General features: G+C 45.8%; 1 protein-coding gene across 4 annotated transcripts in view; it reads right to left on the bottom strand.

The window, feature by feature from the left end:
* The window catches only part of TOM1L2 (target of myb1 like 2 membrane trafficking protein), a 138,254-nt gene that overhangs the window by 46,307 nt on the left and 77,870 nt on the right, over nucleotides 1-14,077 (bottom strand). For all 4 annotated transcript variants that reach the window (XM_038763440.1, XM_038763441.1, XM_038763443.1 and 1 more), the window contains exons 5-7: nucleotides 10,223-10,357; nucleotides 6,877-7,035; nucleotides 4,336-4,452 (exon numbers count right to left, since the gene is read on the bottom strand). In XM_038763440.1, the coding sequence (XP_038619368.1) occupies nucleotides 4,336-4,452; nucleotides 6,877-7,035; nucleotides 10,223-10,357 (411 nt within the window). The remainder of the gene's footprint in view (nucleotides 1-4,335; nucleotides 4,453-6,876; nucleotides 7,036-10,222; nucleotides 10,358-14,077) is intronic.

The following is a 14,077-nucleotide window of genomic DNA, read 5'->3' as shown; positions in this document are numbered from 1 at the left end:
TTGGGCAAGTCACTTCATTTCTCTGTGCCTGTTACCTCATTTGTACAATGGGTATTAAGACTGTGAGCCCATGTGGGATATGGACTGTGTCCGACCTTATTACCTTGTATCTAATCCACACTTAGTACAATGGCCAGCTTAAATACCATAAACCATCCCTGCCCTCCCAACAAACAAAAAACCTAAAGAACAAAAAGCCTCCTTTTCAAGGTGCAGTATTATTTTGCATTTTATGCCTGCCTGGCCTGGGCAAAGCCAGCATCCTGATCAGGATCCAGTCAGCCTACTATGATGCTTTTCCCCCTTTCACAGTTAACAAGTACCCGTGCTGCATCTCCCTTCCTCTCCCAGTCTCTCCCATATCCTGGGAGAAGGGAGTGAGAAGTGGGAGGGAGGGAGCTGATTCACACAGTGCGGGATTCACTCATTCAATCAATCAATCAATCAATCAATTGTATTTATTGAGCGCTTACTGTGTGCCAAGCGCTTAGGAAGTCCAAGTTGGCAACATCTAGAGACAGTCCCTGCCCAACAGTGGGCTCACAGTCTAGAAGGGGGACTCGTAATCGTATATTACCTATATACTATTCTATTTATTTTCTTTTGTTAATTTGTTTGGTCGTCTGTCCTCCCCTTCTAGACTGTGAGCCCGCTGTTGGGTAGGGACCGTCAATAAATGTTGCCAACTTGGACTTCCCAAGCGTTTAGTACAGTGCTCTGCACACAGTAAGCGCTCAATAAATACGATTGAATGAATGAATGAAGGAATATCCTCCTGCTCCTTCTCCTCCAGAAATTCACTCCCAAGTCAGGGTGCCTTTTATTGGCAAGGCGCATTTTGGTGGACAGCAAATTTGTTTACTTTTATTGTCCGGACCAACATTTTCAAGCTCGGGAGAAATTCTGTCCCATGCCCTTAAGCTTCTCTAGCAACTTGGGAGAGGAGTTTCAGTCAGATTGTAACATTTTAGCATTGGCAAGGTCTGAAATTCCTCTGATCAGGTCAGATTGGGTTCCCACGGAGGCCTAGACTATTTGTTTATGTTTCCACATAGGAGAGAAGGAAAAGAGAGAAAAAGAGAGAAAAGCTCCTCTCTTGAGGATGGAGAGAACGCAGTTTCACAAAGCTAAATCAAATAACTCCAAATATCTCTTCAGAAAATACTACTGGTGATTTTTAGTTCAACCAAGAAGATTCCCCATCTGAAAAACTGACTGCAGCCAATGAACTGGAATACCACGGAGGCCTAGACTATTTGTTTATGTTTCCACATAGAAGAGAAGGAAGGGAGAGTGTCAAACATGACTGAAGGATGACGACCCCATCCAGACACATAGAAGAGCTGTATTTTTTTCCCGCGGGCATAACAAGTGCCCAGGCTCCAGAAAGACCACCCGGAGTAGACCGTTCTCTGCTTAATTTATACAGTGACAGTCAAGGAGCTAATAATAACTAATAATTATGGTACTTGTTAAGCGCTTAATATGTGCCAAGCACAGTTCTAAGTGCTGGGGTAGATACAAGTTCGTTGTGGGCAGGGAGTGTGTCTGCTTATTGTTATATTATACTCTCTCAATCGCTCAGTACAGTTTTCTGCACACAGTAAGAGCTCAATAAATATGACTGAAATTAATCAGGTTGGACACAGTCCCCGCCCCACACGGGGCTCCCACTCTGAATTCCCATTTGCAGATGAGGTAACTGTGGTCCAGAGATATTATGTGACTTGGCCAAGGTCACGCAGCAGACAAGTGGCAGATCCGCGATTAGAACCCACGACCTCCTGACCCCCCCAGGCCCATGCTCTATCTGCAAGGCCACTCTGCTTTTAAGCTTCCCCTTCTAGACTGTGAGCTCACTGTTGGGTAGGGACCGTCTCTATATGTTGCCAACTTGTACTTCCCAAGCGCTTAGTACAGTGCTCTGCACACAGTAAGCGCTCAATAAATACGATTGATTGATTGATTGACTGCTTTTCTACAGACCAGGAGTTGGAACTCTGAAAAGGGCAGCATCTTGGGAAAATAGCACAGTGGATTCAGCAAACGAGCCTGGGAGTCAAAAGGCCATGGGTTCTAATCCCGACTCCACCACTTATCTGCTGTGTGACCTTGGGCAAGTCGCTTCATTTCTCTGTGCCTCATCGGTAAAATGGGGATTGAGACTGTGAGTCCCACATGGGACAGAGACTGTGGCCAACTTGGTTTGCTTGTAGCCACCCCAGAGCTTAGTACAGTGCCTGACATATAGTGAGTGCTTAAAAAATACCATCACAAGAACATACTGTACATATGGATTGGCCTGGGAGCTTGGGTTCTTGTTTGTTTGAACTCAAATGTTTCCAGGGCACAGGTCGTTTCCCGGAAGCTGCTTTGGCTTTGTTTGTTCCCACCCTAGATGGGTTGTATCTACAGTGGGACAACCTGTTGAGAGAAGATCCTTTGAACTTGACCTTTAATTCCAAGGGATCACAGAAAGCCTCGAAAACCCCCTTCCTGCTACCTGGGAGTAACAGCCAGCAACTTAAACCAAGTTTCTATTTACTGAATCGATCAGTCAATGGTATTTATTGAGCGCTTACTGTGTGCAGAGCGCTGTACTAAGTGCTTGGGAGAGCACGGTATAACAGAATTGGTGGACAAGTTATCTGAAGGGGGGAACTGAGGGCAGCAGCTAAACTGTAGATGGGCAGGGAAGAATCAGACTCTTTGACCTGCAGCCAAACATGTCTGGATCCTGATGCCTGAAAGGGAAACTACAGGGAATGGGACAAGAGTTTGGCAGCTACTTTGAAGCTTGGAGCTCCAGTCCCGGTTCATCTCCGAACCTGGAATTTCATGAGCTGCAGGAAGGATTGCCACCCATTTCACCCCCATCTACCTATTTAGCATCTTTTGGATGCCCCATTCCCGGTCTGGAGCCAACCTCACCACTGTCTTTAAGGCGCTCTATCTCAGCTCTCCCCTTCCTCCCTAGGCACTCTCTTCTCCCACTGCACGCCAGCTCAAACTCTTCACTCCTCTCAGGCTAACCCCTAACCACCATGCCCCCTTTCTTTTCTTGCCCTCCACCAACCTTTTATCCACGTCCTTCCCCACCCTCCGGCCTGGAAATCCCTCGCCCTTCAAATCAGTCAGACCACAACAGCTCTCTCCACCTTCAAAGCTCTCCTGAAACCATGTGCCCTCCCTCAAGTAATCTCTACTTTCCCCAGGTTCTCGCTCCACACTGCCACTTCCACACCATCTGATTACTTCTGTACTCTCAGCCACCTGTAGCACTTGGGTACAAAGCTTAGTTATCCTACTACTTAAGTGTTAACTTTTTTTATGATATCTGTTAAGCACTTACCATGTGCCAGGCACTGTACCACCCCACAATCCAATACAATCAGCTTGGATACAGTCCATGTCCCACATGGGGCTCATGGTCTTAATTCCCGTTTTACAAACGACGTCACTGAGGTGCAGAGAAGTGAAGTAACTTGCCCAAGGTTACAAAGCGGCTAAGTGGTAGAGTTGGGATTAGAACCCACGTCCTCTGACTCCCGGGGCCGGGCTCTGTCCACTAGGGAATGCTGCTTCCTCAACTCACACGCACATCCCATTTTCCTCCTTCCACATATCCGTAAATTATTATAATGTATCTCCCCTGTTAAACTGTAAGATTCCCGAAGGCAAAGACCAGGTCTATAACTCTTTCAAACTCTCTCAAGCGCTTTGTAGAGTGCTACTCACTCAGTAGCCGCTCGATAAATACTACTGACTGATTGACAATGAATACTCCCTTTCTTTGATTAAAGCAAGAAAACATGAGCCTGGATGGATAAATTAAATCTACTTCAGCTCAACCCACAGCCTCTTCTCATATCTCCACAACAGAGCAACGATTCTCTGGACTGAAGCACTAGGGAGAGTACAATATAAAAGAGTTGGTAAACAGGTTACCTACCCACAAGAGCTTATTGTCTAGAGGGGGGAGACAGGCATTAAAATAAATTATGAACACATATATATATATGACTATGTACATGTATGAATTCATACACTCGTAAGTCTGTGAGGTTGAGGCAGGGAGTGTGAATCCAAATGCAAGGGTGATGCAGAAGGAAGAGGGAGTAGGCGAAATGAGGGCTTAGTCAGGGAAGGCCTCTCGGAGGAGATGTGATTTTAATAAGGATTTGAAGGTGGGGAGAATTATGGTCTATCAGATATGAAGCGGGAGGGAGTTCCAGGAAAACATTTGATCTCCTTTCAGAGGACCCTTTGGAAGGCTACAATCTAGCAAAACGCCCAGTCCCAAACCGGGAGAGAGTTGACGTAAGGCTCCCTTACCTGCAGCAACTCAAGGTCGGACGAATCTTCTTGTCCGGGAACCATTTCTGTTAGCATTTCGGACATGACTTTGGTGTTTCCACGGACGACATCCAATTCACTCCGCAGTCTGGCGATCTGTTTGGAGTCCAAGGTGGAGACACGAGGGAGGAAGACATGAAGGAAGATTCAGTAATCTATTATGCAAAGCATCCAAAGCGATATGCTCTGCAAACCAGTAGGCTAGGGGCCAAAGGAGGGAGAGGAAACTTTACAAGCCAGGGAGCCGGTCCCCATTCTGGGGAACTGAGGCATTTATCTGGTAGGCGTGGGTGCAAGAGATGGGCCGGGAATCAAAAAGGAGCCAATAGGCAATGGGCCTGGAAGCCAGACGACCTGGGTTCTAATTCTGACTCCATCATTTGCTTGCTATGTGACCTTAACTTCTCCGTGCCTCAGTTTTCTCAACTGCAAAACAGAGGTGCAGTACCTGTTCTCTTTCCAACTTTGACTGAAGTCCTATGTGGGACAGAAACTGTATCTGGCCTAATTAACTTAAGTCTATTCCAGCGCTTGACAGATAGAACATTTTAAAATACCATTTAAAAAAAATAACAAGACATGGGGCCCCCACAGAATCCCCTCCTCTCCTCTCTCGAGCCTGGCTCTCTGCAAATTACTCCCACCTCTGAAAGAGACACTGGTAAAACAGTAAATAAAAAGGCTAAGCTCTACCCCCAGACTAATGACCCAAGTAAGAGTTTCCTTAAGCACTTAGTACAGTACCAAGAAATGCCACTCCTACTCTCTCTTCTCTCAGGAACAGCAACTCCCCATTCAAAAGGTTTTACTGACAGAGAAGGAAAGTTAAGGTCCCTGGCCTGCCATGAGCCACTTAGAGAATAATAATTATGGCTCGTGTTAAGCACTTTTTCTGTGTCCAAGTCTTGTGGGGGATATCAAGTGAGTCCCGCATGGGACAGGAACTGTGTCCAACCCGATTTACCTGTATCCACTCCAGTGCTTAGTGAAGTGCTTGGCACCTAGCAAATACTGCAATTAAGTTGGACAGAGTCCCTGTCCCATATGGAGTTTACAGTTTAAATAGGGAGGGAGTAGGAGTTAATCGCTATTTTACTGATGAGAGAAGTTAAGTGACTTTTCCAAGGCCACATAATGGTGGAGCAGGATTAGATCCCAGGTCCTTGCTCTTTCCACCAGGACAAGCTGCTTCCCGAAACAGGATAACCCCAGAAGGGCAACTGATTTAACAATGTCAGTGTGCGGCAGATCTGGGCCACGCCTGGAGGCACACCAGGAAAAGGAGCCCGCTCTCCTCCCATCTCAGAGGTTCTTCATCGACCATTCAAGGCACATCAGATTCAGGTTCTAAATCCCTTGTCCTTCAAAAACACTTCGTCTGTAACTTGCTGGGTGGAACCTTGTCTGTTACCGTCCCCCCCTTTGCCTTGTGGAATGGATTTGGGGGGCTTCTGCAGTGTCTTTCTACTAGATCGCCTGGATAACTTGGACAGTAACCTATGCCGTTCCAGATAGTTGCCAGAGCCTGCAAAGTTTGAAAATGGCATCTGACCCGGCTCTCCATGAGTGGTTGATAAATTTCAAGAGCTTTCAGTTTCCTCTCATAGCCAGCCAGCTAAATACAAAGGCTGAAAGCCATAATAATAATAATTGCAGTATTTGTTAAGTGCTTACTCTGTGCCAGGCACTAAACTGAGCGCAGGGGTGGATACAAGCAAATCAGGTTGGACACAGTCCCTGTCCCACTTGGAACTCACAGTCTCAATCCCCATTTTACAGATGAGGTAACTGAGGCCCAGAAAAGTGAAGTGACTTGCCCAAGGTAACACAACAGATAAGTGGTGGAGCCGGAATTAGAACACATGACCTGAAGGAGTCAGAACTCCTTCCCAGACTGAGCCCCTTCCTTCCTCTCCATCCCCCCATCTGACCTCCTTCCCTTCCCCACAGCACCTGTATAAATGTATATATGTTTGTACATATTTATTACTCTATTTATTTATTTATTTTACTTGTACATATCTATTCTATTTTATTTTGTTAGTATGTTTGGTTTGTTCTCTGTCTCCCCCTTTTAGACTGTGAGCCCACTGTTGGGGAGGGACTGTCTCTATATGTTGCCAACTTGTACTTCCCAAGCGCTTAGTACAGTGCTCTGCACACAGTAAGCGCTCAATAAATGCGATTGATTGATTGACTGATTGACTCTCAGGCCCGTGCTCTAACCACTAAGCCATGCTCAGTCGACAGCGAGAGAAGTTCAGCGTGAACCTAGATGACTTTGGTACAGCTAACCCGGTGCAGCAAAGTATCGATTATCCACAGTATCGGGAGATGATGCAACATGGGGGAATTTAAATCCACAGATGATCTGAACACCTCATCTCGACCCTCTCCCCTCCAATTTTAGAAGAGCAGTCTACAACTGGGACAGCTCAGAGGAGGAGAAGGAAACACGCTTCCGGAGAGGAAACTGAATCGATCCGCTCAGGGGCCGGGCTGACGGAGATGCCAAAGTACCTGTTCCGAATTGGCGGTGATGGGTCCGGTCACGTTCAAAGATGGGGCTTGAGGAGCTGTGTAGGATGTAGGAGAAGGGGCGGAATAGGGCCCGGTGCTCATCCTCTGCTGAGATTGGGATCGGTGCATGTTTGCCGCTGGGTCCACTTCGGGAACACTCTGTCATGTAAGCAAACCGAAAAAATAAAAAAAATGAAAAAGGTGCTTTTTGAAAATAACTGCGGCACTTGTAAAGTGTTTAACTATACGCCAGGCACTGTACTAAGTGCTTGGGTTGGAGGTGGGGGAGGGAGGGTAAGGAAAATACAAGCAAATAAGACGGGACACAGTCCCTGTCCCACATTGGGCTCACAGTCTTACTCCCCATTTTACAGATGAGGTAGCTGAGACACAGAAAATAATAATGACATTTATTAAGCACTTACTATGTGCACAGCACTGTTCTAAGTGCTGGGGAGGTTACAAGGTGATCAGGTTGTCCCACAGGGGGCTCACAGTCTTCATCCCCATTTTACAGATGAGGGAACTGAGGCCCAGAGAAGTGAAGTGACTTGCCCAAAGTCACACAGCAGACAAGTGGTGGAGCCGGGATTAGAATCTATTATCTTCTGACTCCCAGACTCTACCCACTAAGCCATGCTGCTTTTATTAAATGCACTCACACGGTCATGGATGACACCCTGGAGTTCCTAGACAACGACCTCAAACAAAAGTGCCTGGAGAGAGCCAGGGAAACCTGATGGAGAAAGGACTAATAATCACGATGGTATCTGTTAAGCACTCACTATGTGTCAAGCACTGTTCTAAGTGCCGGGGCAGATACAAGGTAATCAGGTTGTTCCACGCGGGGCTCACAGGCTTAATTCCCATTTTACAGATGAGGTAACTGACACCCAGAGAAGTGCAGTGACATGTCCAAGGTCATACAGACCTTGGAGAAGCAGCATGGCTCAGTGGAAAGAGCCCTGGGTTTGGAGTCAGAGACCGTGGGTTCAAATCCCGGCTCTGCCACTTGTCAGCTGTGTGACTTTGGGCAAGTCACTTCACTATTCTGGGCCTCAGTTCCCTCATCTGTAAAATGGGGATGAAGCCTGTGAGCCCCTCGTGGGATAACCTGATTACCTTGTATCTACCCCAGCGCTTAGAACAGTGCTTTGCACATAGTAAGCGCTTAACAAATACCAACATTATTATTATTATTATTAAGTGGCACAGCCGGGATTAGAACCCAGGTCCTTCTGACTCCCAGGTCTACCCATTAGACCACACTGCTTCCCTGGAAGTTGCAAAGCAGACTCTGCTGGGGCCCGCGTGACTTCACTTTTCCCGGTTCCGTTTTTTCCATCTGTCAACTGGGGAGTATTAGCAGCTTCCCTTGTGTACCTCAGAGGTATGTGTTATAAGGACAAATGACAAAAATAAATGTGAAAGCCCACTGAGCTCTTTAGAAGAAAAGTAATGGAATTCCACGGTGGTACTATTGCTTTGTCGGGGGAACTGCAGGATCTTTCTAGAGCTGCTGTAAAATACTGTCAATTATGCATTTGTCTGAAGTCGGTAGAGTACCAAAACCATACTCGAGCCTTTAAAAGAAGACAACTAATCGTAATTATGGAATTTATGGAATTCTTTTTAGGTTCAAAAGAACAGAAACACTGCGGCTGAGATCACTCACCAAGAGCGTGGGTGACTGTACACCCACGGAATTTGACTGTCACAGACTTTGGCTTCAGGAACATGCACCTGTGCCCCCAAATTCTGGGGACCCTGCCATTGTGGATTTCATCACGCAAGTCCAAGTATGCTCGGGGGAAGTCAAGTTGGTGGTGCTCAGAATAACGACAAGGAACCTATCCCCCAGGGCTACCTTGGAGGTCAGCAAACATGCATAGTGACATAAATGATGACATCACTGTGCCCCCAAATAATTCATTCATTCATTCATTCAATCGTATTTATTGAGCGCTTACTGTGTGCAGAGCACTGTACTAGGCACTTGGGAAGTACAATTTGGCAACATATAGAGCCGGTCCCTACCCAACAGCGGGCTCACAGTCTAGAAGGGGGAGACGGAGAACAAAACATATTAACAGAATAAAATATATAGAATAAATGTGCACAAGTAAAATAAATAAGAGTAACAAATATGTACAAACGTATATACATATTCATTCAATTGTATTTACTGAGCGCTTACTGTGTGCAGAGCACTGTACTAAGCACTTGGGAAGTACAAGTTAGCAACATATAGAGGCGGTCCCTACCCAACAGCGGGCTCACAGTCTAGAAGGGGGAGACAGACACCAAGACAAAACATATTAACAGAATGAAATAAATAGAATAAATATGTACAAGTAAAATAAATAAATAAGTCGTCAGAATAAATAGAGGTAAAGGGGTTATAGTGGAGATATTGCCGGGCTGGGGAAGAGCTGGGTCTCGCCCCACTCTGGCCCTTTCTGGGTCTCTATTTTGCTTACGTCTCCATCATGCTGTGACGGCATAAGGATGGATAAGCTAGAGAGTGGAAAAGCAGCGAGGCCTCATCTGTAAAACGGGGATTAAAGCCGTGAGCCCCATGTGGGACATGGACTGTGTCCAACCTGATGACCTTGTATCTACCCCAGTCCGTAGTACAGTGACTGACACATAGTAAATGCTTAAGAGATACTATTTTAAAAAAAGATTTCTAAGCACTTTGACACAAGTCAGGTGGTAGGACAAGCTAGAAAATCCAGTTATAATTTTCACGTGATCCAAAATTCATTGGATAACAAACTTAAATTTCCCCAATTTTGTATTTTCCAATCATCTTATCCCACATGCCTCTGGAATGCACTTGTTGGCAGGAGCCACCTGGAATTCTCTTGGTCAACAAAAAATGCACTTCATTTGACCTACGCTGCCACAGAAAAAGGAAACTCTGGCCATTTGCAAAATGCTTAGTAAAAATCAACCCTCATGTACCATCCCAGACCCTGGAGAGAGAGAGCTGACTCTTTACAACCGATTCGAGTCGGGTTTCTCCCTGGTAAGTTGTAACGAAACTCACATAATGTTTTTGCAGAGCTGCCATGTTCCCTGGAACATGAAGTTTAAAAAGATTCCCCCAAGCTATCACCTTGGGCTTGGTCCTGGAACCGGTGGGAGACACTCGACATTTAATCACCAGTCGAACAGCTGCTTCATTTTCTTCGCTGCCTTTCATTATTAAAAATAAATGCCCCAGAGCTTAGAGAAAGTGTGGCCCAGGGTTGAATAATTCAAGAGGCACAGATAGAAGGGGGGTGAAGAGTTATCTATTTCTGAGCTAGTTCCACCCAGACAATATCACGCTGCAGCTTACCCGCTGTGGTGTGTGTATTGGCGAGAGGGCATCTAAGTCTGCCATGGGAAACTCGATCCCTTTTCTTTTCAGCTCCTCATAAATATGCACCACGCCAGTGAGGTCGGGGCTACTTCGAAAAGCATCAGCCCAAGCCTGGAAAAAAAAGCAACAACAAATCGGACGACTGTCAAGAAATTTTGTTTATGGTGTGAGTTAGAAAGCCTCCAGACTCACTCTTATTAGGCAGTGAGCATCGGGGAAATTTGTCTGCCCAGCTCCTAGAGCAAAACCAAAGACCAGTCATTCATTCACTCACTGATTCAATAATTTATTGAGCACTTAATGTGTGGTGAGCTGTATGCTAAATGCTTGGGAGAGTACAATACAACAGTAAACAGACATATTCTCTGCCCACGATGAGCATACAGTATAGAGGACCAGGCTATCTTGGTTTTCCAGTGAGCTGTGAGAGCTCAAGCCTGGCATAAAACTCCATTCGGCATCGATCAACGGTATTTACCGTGTGCAGAATGCTGTACTAAACACTTGGGAGAGTACACTACAGCAGAGTTGGTAGACATGATGCCTGCCCTGGAGGAACTTAAGACTCTAGTGGAGTGATCTCTTTTGGCGCAGAGATGTAAGAATGACCCATAAGTTCAGGAGTGCATCCTAAAACTCTGATAGGTTCCTAACTGCAATGAAATGAATTCATTTGCTTTTCGGGTGGGTTTGAAAAAAAAAAAACCAACATCTTGCTATCACTAGATCTGAGAGAAATCGTTGCTTTAACAAACATCGCATATTCTTTGATCTCACATATTTTTATACTCCCCTCACTCAGTCAGTTTTGTTCAATCAGAAGCAGTAAGAAAATACAGCAGAACAGAAACAGGTTCGGAACAGGTTCCGAAAGGAGGAACAGGTTAGCAGCAAGCAGCCTGCAAAATGCAGCCGGTTTTTCCATAACGCAAGATTTCTCTACGTGTCCTGGACAGAACTCGACTGCAGGTTTAGGGTACATTTTTCTGACAACTATTGTGGCTACCGTGACTGGCTATTGAGCGCTCGTGCGTGAAACCAGACCCAGAGTGAGTATTAAAACGCAAGTTTTTCTTAGCGCGGGGTTCTGCGACAACATAATCCTCAGACTGCAGGAAAACCGACCGCATTGGAACTAGGTTTCCAAAATGAAGCCTGTCCTTCGTTTCAGAACACAGCCTGCTATTTCAGGTGAGCGCTCTTAATGAGTAGGGTGCACAAAGAGCGCTAAATATAGTTTCCTAAAGGAAATAGTAGGAAAGCCTCTATATTTTTAAAGTGACAACACAGTTCCATTACCAAGTAGCAAGGCAATACGTTCCAATGATAGAAATGTTCAAATGAGATTTAATGTTCACATGGAAACTCAGAACTTAATTTTCAAAGGGTTACCTTTCTCACCCTATTCAGCAAACAGGCACCTTGGGCTAACAGATCTCCCATTATCTAATATTAAAACAAAATGGTCTTGGATCACTCTGTCCAGTCAGTCAAAATACTTCAAAGGGAAAGGAAAGGAAATGCTTAAATCGAGGCAAACACAGGAGGTTAATCTCCAAGGGAGAGCCCGGCACCAAAATTCAATAGCCCGATCATTCAAGGGCTCCTAAGGAGAGCAATATTATCTGGATGGTTGCACATGGCAAATTATCATGCATTTCTTATTAAGTGAGGAAAAACACACAAAGAGAAAAGCACAACCGTAAACTTCATTAACCAGAAGTAATGACAGAAGAGTGGCAAAAATGTTAGGAAAGGGTTTTCCACACACACACGCGCTTATATTTCCCGTAATATTTTTTCTCATCCTGGGAAAGAAACCAAACAAACCTTGCTTCGAGCTCTGCCATACAAACAGCTATCCAGAGTAGGCGGGTCGCGGAGTCAGGCTCCACCACCTACTCTGTTGTGAGAGTAATGTAACTACTTCAAGGTTCAAGCCCCTGGTTTGAAAAATCCTTGTTCAACCCCGCCAATCCCGAACTGCAGAAACTTTATCTCCTCCGCCGGCAGAGTCGCTGGGATTAACCGGTCGGTTTCCGAAAAGCTTCCTTAACTCCAACCGAAACACCTTGCTTAGAAGTCCGAATCGGCTTATATTTTCTTCATTGATTTAATTTCTATACTCCGCCGTTTTGAGGCTTCTCATCCCGGCAAAGACTTGACTTAGGGAAGCCGCGTGGCCTAGAGGATAGAGCCTGAGCTTGGGAGTCAGAAGGGCCTGAGTTCTAATCCCGGTTCTGCCACCTGCCTGCGGTGTGACCTTGGGCAAGTCACTTCACTTCTCTGGGCCCCTGCTGCCTCATCTGAAAAGTGGGGTTTCAATGCCAGTTCTCCTCCCCACTCTTCGACTGTTAAAGAAGCAGCACGGCCTAGTGTCAAGAACACGGGCTTGGGGGTCAGATGACCTGGGTATGTATATATGTTTGTACATATTTTTTTCACTCTATTTATTTATTTATTTAATTTATTTGTACATATCTATTCTATTTATTTTATTTTGTTAGTATGTTTGGTCTCTGTCTCCCCCTTTTAGACTGTGAGCCCACTGTTGGGTAGGGACTGTCTCTATATGTTGCCAATTTGTACTTCCCAAGCGCTTAGTACAGTGCTCTGCACATAGTAAGCGCTCACTAAATATGATTGATGATGATGATGATGATACACAGAGCCCTCTGACTTTTAGACTGTGAGCCCACTGTTGGGTAGGGACTGTCTCTATATGTTGCCAACTTGTACTTCCCAAGCGCTTAGTACAGTGCTCTGCACACAGTAAGCGCTCAATAAATACGACTGATTGATTGATTGATTTGACAAATGAGAACGAGAGTGACAGGTTTTCCAAAAGCGTACTTCTGCTGAAGGGAGCCCTGTGCATTTAATAATCATGGCAATGGTCTTTATTAAGTGCTTGTGATGTGCCATGCCCTGTGCGATGCTATAAGATAATCAGTTCGGACTCAGTCTCGCGTCCTACGCAGGCATCACAGCCTAAGAGGGAGGAGAATAGGTACTTTATCCCCATTTTACAGATGAGGAGACTGTGGTACAGAAGTAAAGTGACTTGCCCAAGGTCACAGAGCAGCTATGTCTCACATGGGGCTCACAGTCTTAATCCACGTTTTACAGATGAGGGAACTGAGGCCCAGAGAAGTGAAGCGACCTGCCCAAGGTCACACAGCAGGGAAGTGGCAGAGCCGGGATTGGAACCCAGGTCCTCGGACTTGCGAGCCCCTGCTTTTTCCACCGGATCAAGTACTGTTTACCGCCAGGTGTAAATGCACAATGCCCTTTGACGAAGTGAAGGAGAGTGACTCAAGTTTTCTAAAAGTGCATTCCTGCTGAAGGGAGCCCTGTGCAGCCCTGCGCATTTAATAATCATGACGGTGGTATTTACTAAGTGCTTGCGATGTGCCAAGCCTTGTGCGATGCTCTAAGATAATCAGTTCGGGCACAGTCTCGGGTCCCAAACGAGGGTCACAGCTTAAGAGGGAGAGAGAATAGGTACTTTATCTCCATTCTGCAGATGAGAAAACTGTGGTATGGAGAAGTTACGTGGTGATTTGGACAAGGTTACCCGGCAGGAAAGTGGCTTAGGTGGGACAAGAACCCAGGTCCCCTAAGTCTGGGGCTCCTGCTCTTTCCACTAGGCCAAACTGCCGGGCAGAGACCCCCAATTCAGGGAGAACTGAGTAGCATCGGCAGCGTTAGGGTGGGAGGTCTAGGCCGAACAATTGGGGGTCAGCGGGAAGATAAGCAATCAGTGGCATTTATTGAATGCTTACTGTGTGCAAAGCACTGTACTAAGCACTTGGGAGAGTACAATGTAAC

This window comes from Tachyglossus aculeatus, chromosome 21 (genome assembly GCF_015852505.1).
Source record: "Tachyglossus aculeatus isolate mTacAcu1 chromosome 21, mTacAcu1.pri, whole genome shotgun sequence".
Lineage (NCBI taxonomy): Eukaryota > Metazoa > Chordata > Mammalia > Monotremata > Tachyglossidae > Tachyglossus > Tachyglossus aculeatus.
Note: the sequence above shows the minus strand (reverse complement) of the source record. Positions and strands in the feature narration are given on the sequence as shown.